The 15,198-nt window shown below is 45.9% G+C and overlaps 2 protein-coding genes across 2 annotated transcripts; both read left to right on the top strand.

Annotated features, from left to right (window-relative positions):
* The first annotated feature begins 1,999 nt into the window (after positions 1-1,999).
* Positions 2,000-6,217, top strand: LOC100830646 (probable xyloglucan glycosyltransferase 3). The gene is made up of 6 exons (XM_003573567.4): positions 2,000-2,288; positions 2,413-3,487; positions 3,571-3,879; positions 4,504-4,794; positions 4,891-5,004; positions 5,092-6,217. Exons 2-6 carry the CDS (start codon positions 2,690-2,692, stop codon positions 5,803-5,805), a joined length of 2,226 nt encoding a protein of 741 aa, XP_003573615.1. The 5' UTR covers positions 2,000-2,288; positions 2,413-2,689; the 3' UTR covers positions 5,806-6,217.
* A 2,166-nt stretch (positions 6,218-8,383) lies between these two features.
* Positions 8,384-14,715, top strand: LOC100830957 (preprotein translocase subunit SECY, chloroplastic). Its single transcript, XM_003573568.4, has 8 exons — positions 8,384-8,634; positions 8,736-8,911; positions 9,300-9,685; positions 10,399-10,698; positions 10,787-10,876; positions 12,703-12,826; positions 12,941-13,104; positions 14,271-14,715. The coding sequence occupies exons 1-8, from the start codon at positions 8,459-8,461 to the stop codon at positions 14,499-14,501; spliced, it is 1,647 nt and encodes a 548-aa protein (XP_003573616.1). The 5' UTR covers positions 8,384-8,458; the 3' UTR covers positions 14,502-14,715.
* Positions 14,716-15,198: the final 483 nt, after the last annotated feature.

The raw sequence follows: 15,198 nt of genomic DNA on the forward strand, positions 1-15,198 counted from the left end.
ACCCTGCCCCTCAGTATCGATGTGGAAGAAACCGAGACCCCTGTTGGCACTTCCAATGAATTGCGCCATCGGAATCTCACCACACCACAGCCCACAATTGTTCATACGATGACCAGCAGATTGGCACATGAAGCATACCTTAGCCTTAACACAATTACCCGCATAATGCCCTGGATCACCACAGTTGAAGCAGACCAACTCCCGGTATCGCGGGTCCATGGGCTGAACCACCTCGGTTGCCGCTTGAGGAGGGCTCACCCGAGGGGGGCGGACCTTGTTGAATCTGGCGCGGAGGTTGTTGAGGAGGCGGAGCTTGCACGGCCAGAGGCGGCTGCTGAAGTGCAACCACATCCCCGGGCGCCACCTGTGCGGTCACCACGGCAGGAGCAGCGGGGGCCCCTCCACCCGCAGCCGCCGGCCGCGGCCTAGCAGGGCGGTTGTACTGGTACGGGTTCCGCCACGGAGGCGCCTTTCCACCACCTCCACCACCTCCATTCCCGTGGCCCTCCATCTCCTGCTGACGAGCGACAACGACGAAGGTTGCGTGCCCTTGCTCCTTGCTCCAGAAATCTCTGGACAAACTGAAGCACTACGGCTTCGGAGGGAAGCGATCGGAGAGGCGAAATTGGTGGCAATCACTCATAGAGAATTTCTCGAACTCGAACAAGTCCTTCTGGATCCAGACTGGTGCCGCCGCCACGCCGAGGGCTAGAACCCTAGATTAGAGCGGCGAACGCGAAGGCAAATCCAAAGTTGTCCATAATACTCCTCAAGCTCCTCATCCTCGCGCTGGACCAAGTCCACCACGTCATGGTCAGGATCCACGTCAATGGCGGCGGAACAAACGCCAGGTGTCACAGGTCGAGAGACCTCCTGCAAAGGTGAAACAGAATCCGACCCAGATGGGGTCACAGTAGGTGGGACATCCAGGACGCATCCTAGACCGGCCTGTGTTGGGGAGACGAGCGGCAAACGTTCCCCGTGTTGGCGATGGGAAGAGCCGCCGTGCAATGGACGTGGTGCGAAGTCCGGCAACGAAGGGGCTCGACGGTGGAACGTGAGAGCGATGAGGGACGAGCGCCATCTCCCGTTCGGGCGGCACAAAGTAATAATCACATGGTACAGTAATTTTGTTGATGAACCTCATCAGAAAGCAGGGTGTTCCTGAATGTCAGATATAGAGAGCTTGCTCCAAGCTGTTGATCACCGAGAGCCAGTCCAATGCCACACACAAACATGAGACAAATTGAGGTCCAACCCAGAGGCGTATAGGGAGCACGTGTATGAAAACGGTCATCTCTCCGCGTGTGTTCCATTCCATCCCGTGGTTGGGCGCTGGATTTGCCGGAAGCTAGTCTCAACTCTAATTAGCAACTTGTTCCCTTTCCGTTTGATTAATTTCTGGAGCAACTAATCTTGGTCCTTCCGAGACACGATCCAAATTTAGCTCGACCCTCCTGACGTCAACTCGGTATTAAGCCTGACCTGAGCCCATGCCAGCCCGATGGGAGTCCAGCTTTGCCGACAAAGTGCAGCAAGCCCAGGCAGGAGAACACATGACACCAACAAATTCCAAGGAAGCTTCTTAATGATCGTATAAGACCGCAATACTAGCTGCATCTTAACGGCTAAGTTCACACACAGAGTACAGTACAGGTTTAGCTAGCAATACTATACTTACTGCACACACACATGACCTAGATTCCCAGTTCATTTAAAGACCCCACATGGCATGGACTCGATCGACGCAACGACGCACACGGTTCCGGCAGATTCCCCAATTCCTCCCCAAGTTTTTATAAGTCAAGATCACATCACCATACATGAATTTAATGCCCAAAATCAGGTCAACTTGAAGCTATTACTACTACGATGTTCGAAACCAAAGAAAAAAAAATTAACTAGCTGATGTGTAGTAGCAGTACTAGAACAAGTACCGGCTAATCAGTGTTGCATCTCGAGCTTAATTAATTTGGGTAGGCTCTATAAAACCCTTGTAGCGGGCTACCGGAAGCCTCACTCTGGAGTCTAGAGTCTGGAGCTTTTGTGGTACACAGCAGTAGCAGTCTGGTTGGTTACACAGTCTACTCACTACTACTACGAACTCCATTGTATCTCTACTATCCCTCTGCTCACCCACAGCTAGTCACTGAAGTGAGCTGCTCTAGACACCAGAGTGAGTGCTATACCCGTGTTTGTGTGTGTGCGCCTTTGTGTCCTCCAAGGCAGCCAACCCTTTCCTTGGATCTGAAGCTCAGCCACCATTTGTTTTCTCGTCAGTTTACAAGGTACAGTACGCTCGCAACTTGTTCATCATCGATCGATCGATATATCCACCTCTGCATTCATATTCTTCATCGATTCATTCTCTGAAGATCCTTGTTTTCCATCTTGTGATTTGTTCATATGCAGGGTGGTCATTGATTCTGAGGTAAGAACTGAAGGAACAGCAGCATAACCACTTCACTAGCACAAGATCTTGGCCAGCGCGTGCCAGGAGCTAGGCAAGGGGAGCTTAGCCAGTCTGCGGCCGGGCGAAGCAACCTCGCACATGCTCTGTTGTTGGAACCGAGCTTAACTAACATCTACCCGGGCTTCCAAGAACTCATCCTCCGGGAGAGCGGCGCATTTGCCGAGACGCGCGAGATCGACCAACGGCGCAAGCTAGCATTGCTCGATCCATCGAGCAATGGCGCCGCCCAGCACGTACGAGTCGTCGTGGTGGGGCGGCAGCACGGAGGAGCTGGGCACGCCGGTGGTGGTGAAGATGGACAACCCCTACTCCCTGGTGGAGATCGACGGGCCCGGCATGGCCGTAGCCGGCCACGACAAGGCCCGTGGCAAGAACGCCAAGCAGCTGACCTGGGTGCTCCTCCTGCGCGCGCACCGCGCCGTGGGTTGCGTGGCCTGGCTGGGCGCCGGGTTCTGGTCCCTCATGGGCGCCGTGAACCGCAGGGTGCGCCGCAGCCGCGACGCCGACGCCGAGCCGGACGCCGGCCGCGGCCGCCACATGCTCCGCTTCCTCAGGGCCTTCCTGCTCCTCTCCCTGGCCATGCTGGCCTTCGAGACCGTGGCGTACCTCAAAGGGTGGCACCTGCCGAGGCTGCCGGACAAGTACATGCACATCGACCTCCCCAAGCACCTTCAGCACCTCCGGCACCAGCTGCCGGAGAACCTCAGGATGCCGGAGAAGAGGGAGATCGAGGGGTGGCTCCATGCCGTCTACGTGGCCTGGCTCGACTTCCGCATCGACTACATCGCTTGGGCCATCCAGAAGCTCTCCGGCTTCTGCATCGTCCTCTTCATGGTGCAGTCCGTCGACCGCATCGTGCTCTGCCTCGGCTGCTTCTGGATCAAGCTCCGCGGCATCAAGCCCCGGCTCCCGCAAGCCAAGAACGCCGATGATGACGACATCGAAGACGGCGACGATCTCGGCGCCTACTTCCCCATGGTGCTCCTCCAGATGCCAATGTGCAACGAGAAAGAGGTACTCTACTCACTACACATCCTGATCGTGTCAATGGCGGCATGGACGAAAAACCTGAGATGGGAAATGTGGACACGTGGCAGGTGTACGAGACGTCGATCTCGCACGTGTGCCAGATCGACTGGCCGAGGGAGCGGATGCTGGTGCAGGTGCTGGACGACTCGGACGACGAGACGTGCCAGATGCTCATCAAGGCGGAGGTCACCAAGTGGAGCCAGAGAGGGGTCAACATCATCTACCGCCACAGGCTGTCCAGGACGGGGTACAAGGCCGGGAACCTCAAGTCCGCCATGAGCTGCGAGTACGTCAAGGAATACGAGTTCGTCGCCATCTTCGACGCCGACTTCCAGCCCAACCCGGACTTCCTCAAGCTCACCGTCCCACACTTCAAGGTATATATCATGTCTTTGCGTGCAAATTTAGTTTCCATGCTCTAGCTAGCATATTTTAGCATGCATATGAGTTTGGATATGGTGTTGGAGAATGAGCAGATGTATTCGAATGCGCTTCTCCCTATAATTAGATCGAGATATTGATATAGGAGTACGATCGATGCTTAAGGTTCCAGGAATTTTTTTGACTCCAATATATACAATGCTTAAGGTTAACTCGGTAGATGAGCCTAATGAAAGCCATGGCATCAAGATCTGTAATCTACTGCCACGGATCTGCAAAAACTTAATGAGTGCATTAGTCAACAACAAAAAAAATAAGCATGTGTCCGTGTGACGTGTTGACTGTTGACTGTTGGGTTACCATTTGCCGTCCATGGCCCATGAGCCCATGAAACAAAAATGAAGAAGAGCGTGTGTGTCACTGTAGCTACGACTTAAAGATCGAGTTAGCAGACATGAACAAAAAAATATTCCTCTAAAAAAACATGTAAAAGTCCAAATCAATGAATCTCGATCCGATTTGCATGGGTTGACCGAGCTGCATTAGTAGCAGAATCCTAGATTCGCTCGAGAAAGAGTTGACCTGACACGTGGGGACGGAATCGAATCTATTTTTTTTAGGGGAACCCGGAGCTTGGGCTGGTGCAGGCGCGGTGGACGTTCGTGAACACGGACGAGAACCTGCTGACGCGGCTGCAGAACATCAACCTGTGCTTCCACTTCGAGGTGGAGCAGCAGGTCAACAGCGTCTACCTCAACTTCTTCGGCTTCAACGGCACCGCCGGCGTCTGGCGCATCAAGGCCCTCGAGGACTCCGGCGGCTGGATGGAGCGCACCACCGTCGAGGACATGGACATCGCCGTGCGCGCCCACCTCGACGGCTGGAAGTTCATCTACCTCAACGACGTCAAGGTATCCATCTACATGCCTCTTGCATCCAAGGTGTATGATGAATTGCTTGCAAGGGGAGCGAGCTGATTAGACACCATTTTTTCTTGTGTTTCTCAGGTGCTCTGCGAGCTGCCGGAGTCGTACGAGGCGTACCGGAAGCAGCAGCACCGGTGGCACTCGGGCCCCATGCAGCTCTTCCGCCTCTGCCTCCCGGCCATCTTCAAGTCCAAGGTAACTAATCAATCAATCTCCATTAATGCCATTGCCCTTAGTGATGTTCGTTTCGGATGCTGATCGACGTATGCATGACACTTGCAGATCCCGCTGTGGAAGAAGGCGAACCTGGTGATGCTCTTCTTCCTGCTGAGGAAGCTGATCCTGCCCTTCTACTCCTTCACGCTCTTCTGCGTGATCCTGCCGCTCACCATGTTCGTGCCGGAGGCGGAGCTCCCCGTGTGGGTCATCTGCTACGTGCCCATGCTCATGTCGCTGCTCAACATCCTGCCGGCGCCCAAGTCCTTCCCCTTCGTGATCCCTTACCTCCTCTTCGAGAACACCATGTCCGTGACCAAGTTCAACGCCATGGTGTCCGGGCTGTTCCAGCTGGGGAGCTCCTACGAGTGGATCGTCACCAAGAAGGCCGGCAGGACATCCTCCGAGTCCGACATCTTCGCGCTCGCCGAGGAGGCCGACAACAGCAGGGGAGGACCCGGCATTGGCGGCGGCAACAAGCTCGTCCGCGGCGTGTCCGAGGGCGGCCTCGAGGCCTGGGCCAAGATGCACGAGCATGACCCCAAGGACCTGCAGGCGGCGGCACCGGCAGAGACTCCCAAGACGCCGGCGAAGAAGAGCGGCAAGGCCAAGGCGCCCAACAGGATCTTCAAGAAGGAGCTGGCGCTGGCATCGCTGCTCCTCATCGCGGCCACGCGCAGCCTGCTGTCGGCGCAGGGGCTGCACTTCTACTTCCTGCTCTTCCAGGGCGTCACCTTCCTCGTCGTCGGCCTCGACCTCATCGGTGAGCAGGTCAGCTAGCGGCGCCACCACAATAAAGAAGCGACCGCTCGCCATGAATCCATATTGTCCAGGCCACATGAATGCTGCCGTGCGCAGCCATGGATGCAATCTCGATCGATCCGGCCCATGACAGGATAAAAACTTCAATTAGCCGCTCTTTTTTTTGTTTGTTAATTTTTATCCTTTTGAAATTTTTTTGTTCAGAGATCAAAGAGTCTATGTGTGTCACATGAAGAACTGTTCTTGTGTTTTGTCTAGTCTTAGCTAGTGCTCTGTTGCTAGGGGAGGCCAGAGAGGCAAGCAAGCAAGCTGCAGGTTGTTAATTACATTCAAGAAAGTACTGCTTTATTCAGTAGCTAGCCTTCTTGTGTTCCACAATCTGGTCAACAGATACTACATATATTATCAATGAATGGGGTAAATTAATCAATCTTGTATGCTTCAAAATGTCTCCACCTGTTCAAGTGTTCAGATCCATGCACTGGTTTGGATGATGAGTGTACTGGCGGGGCTGTGCCATGTTCAGGCAAGTGTTGAAGAGAAAAGGAACCACTCGGCCGCCCACATTTGTTTATGACATGGCTATTTCGAGGTTATTCACACTCCATGCCAACTTTGTTATAGCCAAGTTGAATAGCCAGTTAAATAAATACCTTGCCGCAGCTCTTCCGCTTCCAACGATGGTACATCTAGAGCGTCAGTGAAGGCTTGCTTGCCGCAGCGATAAACATACCTGTGTCATCACGCAGAAGCAGAACCGCACCAATTTTCTCATCCTTCTCCTAATGCAAATTGTTTTTTTTACAGCCTCCGTCCAGGTGATGCTGTGCAGATGTTTCCGCCGGTTGGGGAGGAAAGGCATACAAGTGTTTTTTTATATGGTAATACAAGTGCTGATTATGTTCTCTTGGGTAAGTTTGATTATGTTCGACTTTGATTTTGTTTTTTTAGGGGGTGTTCGACTTTGATTTTTTTTAGCACCGGATGAAATGCCCGTGCGGTGCAACGGGACAACAAAATAAAATGATATAGCACAAAATATGAGACACCCCTTCGTTCCTCGATCCTCGCCCGTGCATTGCCATGGCCTTTAAAATACACTACTCCCTCCGTCCAATAAAAGATATCTTAAGTTTGTCAAAATTTGGATGTATCTAGACATGACTTAGTATATAGATGCATTCAAATTTTGTCAAAGTTGAGACATCCTTTATTGGACGGAAGGAGTACATGTTATTTTTACCAAATATATAATGCTCGTGCATTGCAACGGACCAACACACTCATCCAGGGAAACATAGATGAAAATATCATAATTTCCGTGAAAATGCGGATCGCTTGTGATTCTTGACTGAATACAACAATATACCGAGCTTGCATGATGAGCTGTACCACAATGGTATAGGACCACCAAAAAGAGAAGACCATGAACTAGGCCACTACATAGAGATCGAATGAGCTACATGAATTTATATACTCGGCTATATAGCACAAGAATATGTGGGGATGGCTTTACATTTTTAGAGTTCAGCCTGGAAGCTCTTTCACCGAATCTGAAGCTAAAAACATCTAAAAAGAGCATTTCTTCTTATCTACAGCTACAATTTTATTACCCATTTGGACAAAGAACTCCTGACACAACTTTGCAACGGGAGCAGCTGTAACTTTCTGAATTTCTTCAATGTCATTTTTGTTCAACATAAAATAAGAGGATTGGAATACTAATAAATATGTGATCATAATTTTTAGTAATTCCATGTATGACAAGTAACTCAGGAAGAATGCTTACATGCCAGAGCAAATTGGTGAAGTATATGTACATGAAAATCCTGTACACCAAGATTCTGATTATTTCTTGGTTCATTTTTTGAGAAGGTTCTATTCGTTTCTGTAAACAAAGATGATAATACTATCCATTTATAGTGCACAGAAAATAACAACACGGTACATGACTCACATTAAGAGTTCTTACCATATACAATTAGCTACAGTAGTAATTAAGACCACAAATATTTGCATTCCTGCTCCGTATTTCGAATCAAATCTCACTCATCCTATCACCACGGAAACAGAGCACAATCCCCACCAAGAACACGGAACGATGGAAACCTACCTCGATTAATCCAACCCTTGGAAGAAACCATCCGACGAAATCGATCAAAATAACCCAGAAAATCGATCTAAACTAATCGACGAATCCCCAACAGAGGCAAACAAAATTACCAGTGAAGAGGCCACTATCAGGGTCGACCTTGTGGACGGTGGGAGCGGAGGAGGAGGCGTCAACGTCGGCAGCGGCGGTCCGTATTTTTTAGATAGGTATTGGCGTTAATATGTTCGATTTTGATAAACAACGTCAGCTATCAACCAAATAGGCCCAGAATACCCTGACTTCCCAACCCAAGTACCCAACCCACAAAGCGGACCAAGATCAGGAACAAACAGGCCGACAAACCCAGTTAATTTACAGTACCCGGGCTCGGCCTCGGCTTCTCAGTGAAAATTGAGCCCAACTACGCTGGCAAAGAAAACATTTGAGCCCAACTCGAAGCTACCAGGCTCCCAAACAACCCTCCATTCTTCTCCATTAGTCCATTTCCTCTCGGCTTTATCGCCTCCAAAAACCCATCACCCACTCATCTCCTTCCTCCGCCACAGTCCCCGCGCCACCATGGCCACGGCGACCCCGCAGCAATGCTGGCTCCCGGCCCCGGGGTGCCCACCTACCATCTCCTCTGTCCTGTGCCTGGGCTCTCTCACCAGAGCAGCCGCCTCCTCCCACTTCCCGGGACGCCGCACGGCATCAGTAAGAAGGAGAGGAAGAACCGCCTTCGCCTGCTCCCCGAGGTACCAAATTAACGCCCTTCCCCGGATGCGGAATACAATCACAGGGGGAATGTGTTCTTTAACTTCGATTGGTTTCTGTCTGTTGTGCTCTGCTCGTGTAGGTGCACGCTGGAGACGGCTGGCCCGGCCTTTGATCCTCTAGGGCTCTACAAGGACGACCCTTCCGGGTCTGATTACCAGTCTCCCCTGTCGACTTTCTTCGGCATCCTGTTGCCGGTGTTCGGGAGCTCCAGTGGCTCCAGGAACGAGAAGTCGTCCTATGGCCGAGGAGCAGCAGGTCAAAATCCGAAGCTAATCCCTTCTCTCTATTTTTTGTAAAATCATCTATGAATTGGTCGGTCATTGCTCTGAAGAACCTTCTGCGGTTCTACACTTTAGTGAACCCTGGTTCATCTCGGTCAAGCTTCACCCCTGTTAGCAATATCATCTTTTTGATGAGAACTTTTTTCAAATAATCTAATATTTGAATCTTAATTGAGCTCAAATATGTCCAAACTATTTTATTATTGTAAATATTTAATTGGTCTGGGGAGTGCTGAGTAGACTGCTACTGTACTATTTAAGTATTTAACAGCTATGGCACAAAATTTGCAGCTCTATTCAACTTTAGTTCATCCAATTGTGGGTCTTTTTATTTCTAATGTATTTAAACTCAATTTGAGCAGCCGCAATGGAGGATAGTTCTATTGACATTGGTGACTTCTTCAAGGGCCCTCTACCTGGGAAATTTCTGAAGCTCCTTGGTTTTTTGGTTTTGTCTAGAATTGGTGTGTATGTACCTTTGGGTGGAGTGAACCGGGAAGCTTTTGCGGGTAATCTTGACCAGAACAGTCTGCTTGGCACTTTAGATTCCTTTTCTGGTGGAGGCATTGGTCGGCTTGGAATATGCTCCCTTGGCATTGTTCCATTTATCAATGCACAGATTGTGTTTCAGCTTCTTGCACAGCTTTACCCAAAATTGCAAGATCTTCAGAAAAAAGAAGGGGAGGCTGGCAGAAAGAAGATTCTTCAGTATACAAGATATGCATCTGTTGGTTTTGCAATTGTCCAGGTTAGATTATTTGAGCAGTTCTTGAATATTATTTCTGTAAGCATATGTTTGACGACTTAAAATTACAAGATCAGTGGTTTGAACTTTTTCTGTCAATATAATTGGTTCAGAAGCGTGTCAAGGTCACTTCTTGGATATGTGCAAGTGCCTTGTCACTATCTCAAGGTTTCCTCATGTGTAGGACTTACTCTTGTCTTGATAAGTGGCCATAAAGCTCCTTGATGTTTTTTTATCACATGCTTTATAAATTGACAGTGCTACTTAACAGCATACCTTGTTAAACAGTTTGGCTAGTGTCAAACACAATTTGACCATAGATCTTGCAATACCAATGGAATTTGATTACATTCGTTTAAAGAAGAAATACCTTTTGTGTACAGAGATGGCATATCTTTGACATGACAAATAAATATTAAAAAGAGAATCGAACTTGTTTCCAGATGCTGAGGTGGGCTTGCGTATTTCAACAGTAAGTATCCTCTTGAAGGTCATAAACAATGAAAAGCATTTCTGCTACTAGTCATTTAACTTTTAAGCATCTGTTTTGTCAGTAATTTGGGAGAACGCTATACTGTTGTGTCTATGTTGCATTGTAGTATTCTACTATTGTGCAGTTACCGGTTATGAAAGTATTGTTTTATTTTGTACGTAAGTTCTAATTGTTCCTTTTATCTCCAGACTGCTTGAAATTTAATTTCTGTACTTCTTGCTAGGCTATTGGGCAAGTTCTTTTTCTCCGTCCTTATGTTAATGACTTCAGCACAGAGTGGGTACTAACATCCGTGACATTGTTGACACTTGGATCGGTGTTTACAACTTTCCTTGGTGAAACAATATCCGAGTTAAAACTAGGGAATGGAACATCTCTTCTTATATTTACAAGTATAATATCATATTTGCCTGCATCATTTGGAAGGACAGTTGCAGAGGGATTCCAAGCAGGGAATTATGTTGGACTTCTCACAATTATATTGTCATTCTTTTTCTTAGTTCTTGGGATTGTCTATGTCCAGGTGAGCAAATATACTTCTTTTTTGCAGCTACACATATATTTACTTGAGTATGCTATCTGCTTAATTCAGATGATTCGTGTGGTTTCAGGAAGCTGAGAGGAAAATACCACTGAACTATGCTTCTCGATACAGCAGTCGAACTGGAGGACCCCAACGCTCGGCATATCTACCTTTTAAGGTTTGTAGTGCTTCCATACAGTTTAGTTTAATTTCGTCTCTCCACAAGTTCACATATGTGTTGGATTTGGACTGAGTTTAGCTTTTCAGCTCTGAATTGACATAGATTTGTGGACGCCGAACAAAAATAAGCCTGGGCAGCAGTTAAATTCGACAACTTGTTAATTGTTCCAACTCTATCCTGAGATATCAAGAATTATGATAGTAACTACTCCCTCCGTTCCATAATTCTTGTCAAAATATTACATGTATCTAGACACTTTTTAGGAATAGATACATCCATTTTTGGGCAAATTTGAGACAAGAATTATGGAACGTAGGGAGTAATTAATAAACAGGCACAGCAGCAGTAATTAACAATTTGACGGTCGCAGTTGATAAACGCTGACAAGTCAGAAATTCACAATCCACATGCAGCTGCTACAGTTTTGAATTGAATTAAAAGAATAGAAATAATAATCATGAATTATCAATTAATTAGCAAAACAGAGGGTCAGATATGCCCATCGACAAGATCGCTTAAGGTTTCCATATACTTGGCATGGGTTTCTCACATCAGGGCATCTGGCCTAGCACCCAAGCAGGACTAGTTCAAATTTCAATGTCGAACCACAACCAGCCCAACTGCCGTTGTCTTCCTCCACTGCCTGTGCAAATAACATAATTTCTTTTTGAATGAAATGGTTCACATCTCCTGTGTATTCTCGAAAATAATAGTAAAGAAAAGAAATTATGCAGTACTTTGGTAAAGCAATGCCACATGGTCCTTGGACTGATCTTCAGCCAAGCCCAGGCCCAGGCACAGACAACCCCTTCCTGGGCACTGAATCTACCCGTGGTTACGGAAGATTCAGTATGTATCATTCTCAATCATGTTGTGCCCAGTAGCATTACTTCCAAATCTTAGTTAATTTATTTCGTTTCCCTCTAGTAGATTTGCCTCTATGTTTTTATCTCCCAACCCTTATCGCTTAATGTTGTACATGCACGCGAACATGGGGTCTCTCGCCTTGCCATTTGATTGGTAAAATGCTGGAAAAGACCACCTAGCTTCTCACTTTGTTCATCCTCCTTGTCTTCTCCTTATTGTTCCTTTCTTCCATAGTACAATCTGATCATAGCTCTTCACACATCGGAAATGACCATGTTGAGATTGTGATTGATTCAATGCCCTTTTATTTTCCCTACTGCGGTTCTTATCTACACTGGTTGCAATGGTATGCAGTGAGGCCTCATGTGGTGAGGTACAGCGAGGTCTCTGTTAAGGTCTGATAGGTGCAGTGACGAACATGCTTCATCTTTATGGTCTGGTGATAATGCTAAGAGCATTTTGGTCTTCTAGTGAAAACTCACAAGATCGATAATTTTCTGGGTCAGAAGTCAAATGCACCTTGAATCAGCAGCAATGGCATGGAGGGGAAATATGCAAAAAAATATGCAATGTACAAAAGTTATCTCCTGGTGGCATACATAATCTTCTCAATTCATCTAGTGACTCAATTCAGCACTTAGTTTTAGGTTTGAATTTCTATATTTGTTGATTTCTTTGTGTTAATCTGTTCCCCAGGAGTGTTATGATGTGATATGCATCAAACATGACTGGGAGATGTTCATTTAGATGAACCAAACAAATAATTGGAGCTCGTTGGACTGCACAAAAGTAAATAATTTATGTTCTCCGTTAGCAAATGAATAAGATTAAATTACTAATACTCACAATGGTCCAAACCTCTGTTCTGCCTATTCTAATTATGAATTTGCACTAAAACCACGACAAGTATTTAGGAACGGAGGGAGTAGTACTTACTTCAGTTCCATTATGTGCAGGTCAATAGTTCCGGTGTCATGCCCATCATATTTTCTACATCTTCATTGGCTTTGCCTGCTACTTTGGCACGATTCACTGGATTAGATTTTCTTAAAAAGGCTGCCATTGCTCTAACTCCAGGAGGTAAAATGAGTAGTTTTCTAGTTCATTTGAAAACCATTTTTTCTTGGAGAATGGCAATTCCATAAAGCATCTGTTGTTTACATTTAATCTCATTCTGTTGACTCTCTGCTGCAGGTTCTTTTTATCTTCCAACTAATGTATTGCTTATAGCCTTTTTCAATTACTATTACACCTTTCTTCAACTGGATCCTGATGATCTTAGTGAGCAATTGAAGCGGCAAGGTGCTTCAATTCCACTTGTGCGGCCGGGAAAAAGTACAGCTGCATTCATTAAAACTGTAAGTTCTTTCTCTTGCATTACAATTGATGCGGTTCTGTTTCTATATTTTGAGTACATACATGGCGGCATGTACTGCCTGCATAAGTTCCAACTCATTAGCCCATTTTCTTACTGTGGAAGCTGTTCATAACGCTAACTGCATGGCTGATTCTGTGTAATGGCTGTGTGTGAAAGAATTGTTTGAAAACAATCACTGGTCTTACCTTTGTATGGGTATCAGTGGTAACTGTGGTCCTTTCCTGTATTAAACATTCAGCAAGGGTAAGTATCCTATAACTCAGCTGCGAACCTTTTAAAAATCATCAGTAGCAACTAATGAGTATTGAGTTTCGCAAAAAAATAATGAGTATTGAGTTGTCTGCTCTTTAGATTAGTTTCTTGTGAAGCTCACTTGTTCCCGTCTTTCCGTTAATTTATTTTATTTTGTTCCATTTCCAGAAGAAAATGTGATTTATTGATCACTTGTAAAGTTAATGGCAGATGATCCTGATTATTGAAACTCCTTTGTAACCTGGACTAACCAAGAAAAAAATGTTCCATATCCTATTCATAAGTGGCTTGTCAAACGGTAGTCATTGCTAGTGCCTAGTGGCATGGGTTACTGGGCATAACCGGCTGGTTCAAAACCCTATTGAAGATGGTAAATGCTGTGCTGCATCTTTTACAATCGACATTTTTATCCTTCTAGAATTTAGATTCTTAAGAGTCCATAATTTACTCTTGCACTGCATACGTGGTTAATAAATTGTATGGTATAGTCGTGTGTTTTCAAACAATTGGACAACATTACTCACTTCAGTAGGAAACCATACTACTCCCTCCGATCCGTACTAAGTTAGTAAAAAATCTGAGACACTTATTATGGATCGGAGGGAGTACTATTTTTTTAGATCAGTAGGCAATATCACTCCTGAAATTCTTACCTGCACAAGAGTATGACACAAGTACTTCACATTCGGTATTGAAATATCTGGGCGCCTTACTTTACAAATCTAGTTAGTATGCTTGTGAAAAGGCAAATCATACTTTTAGCCATGCATCATTTCTGACTAATACAAGCCCCAATTTCAATATTAAACCCAATCAGCTGTATTGGCACACATCCACTATTGCAAACGAGCAACGACTGAATCCAGCACTAAAAATAATTTTATCTAATTGCAGGTTCTTAGTCGTATCTCTGTCCTAGGATCAGGCTTTCTGGCTGTACTAGCTGCTGGACCATCTGTAGTTGAACAAATCTCTCACTTGACAGCATTTCGAGGATTTGCTGGTACATCAGTGCTTATCCTTGTTGGGTGCGCAACCGACACGGCTCGGAAAGTTCAGGCAGAAATAATTTCTCAGAAATATAAGAACATTGAGTTCTATGATGTCAAAAGTTCTGACAAATGATTGATCTCACCGATCATTCTTTTGAACATGTACTTAAATCTTATCTTGTATTAATTGATTTGTTGTGTGTTTTGGTAGTATTTCATATTTTGTGTTTGTTGTATATATCACTTAGATCTCTGTTAGGGATCAGAGTTCAAACAGCATATATCCATACATCAACATGTATTTTTCCCTAATATATTCGAGCAGTTGAAGCTACAGCTCATGGACATTTCTTTTGTGGGCTGACCTGATGTGATTTTTTGCGCCAGAAAAAGAATTTTAAAATTTCTGTTTATTGCTGCTTAAATTATTAGAACAACTAAAACATTGGCTGAGTTAGTCAATGTGCTAGTAGAGAGGCTAAGAAGCAAAGATGATAAAAAAGTGTTCTATAATTCAACTCAATTTTTCACCTTTTGATGGGGGACTTCCAACTCCAGATTACCTGGCATGCCACTTTATGTATGTGCGCGCATTCTATTCTCACTTTGTTTATTTATCTCAATGCCCACATTTGACACAACCAAACCTTGTGTAGCTCAGTATATGTATTTTCTTTCATCATCATTTATGCTGAATTGGCGTCACTGTTGCTAAGATCCTTCCTGTCTGTGACATAGCATTGCAGCCTTTTCTTTTCAAAAATTCAGGTAACACTGCAACTAATTTAAACATGCGTGTACTATTTATGAATAGAATTATTAATATCTGA

This window comes from Brachypodium distachyon, chromosome 3 (assembly GCF_000005505.3).
Source record: "Brachypodium distachyon strain Bd21 chromosome 3, Brachypodium_distachyon_v3.0, whole genome shotgun sequence".
In the NCBI taxonomy this organism is placed as follows: domain Eukaryota; kingdom Viridiplantae; phylum Streptophyta; class Magnoliopsida; order Poales; family Poaceae; genus Brachypodium; species Brachypodium distachyon.

Bases quoted from the DNA above. Each gene is read 5' to 3' on its own strand.
- LOC100830646 (XM_003573567.4), top strand. From the start codon at position 2,690: ATGGCGCCGCCCAGCACGTACGAGTCGTCGTGGTGGGGCGGCAGCACG. The intron at 3,488-3,570 runs GTACTCTACTCA...GACACGTGGCAG, and splicing joins CAATGTGCAACGAGAAAGAG to GTGTACGAGACGTCGATCTC. The intron at 3,880-4,503 runs GTATATATCATG...TATTTTTTTTAG, and splicing joins TCACCGTCCCACACTTCAAG to GGGAACCCGGAGCTTGGGCT.
- LOC100830957 (XM_003573568.4), top strand. From the start codon at position 8,459: ATGGCCACGGCGACCCCGCAGCAATGCTGGCTCCCGGCCCCGGGGTGC. The intron at 9,686-10,398 runs GTTAGATTATTT...ACTTCTTGCTAG, and splicing joins TTGGTTTTGCAATTGTCCAG to GCTATTGGGCAAGTTCTTTT. The intron at 10,699-10,786 runs GTGAGCAAATAT...GTGTGGTTTCAG, and splicing joins TTGGGATTGTCTATGTCCAG to GAAGCTGAGAGGAAAATACC.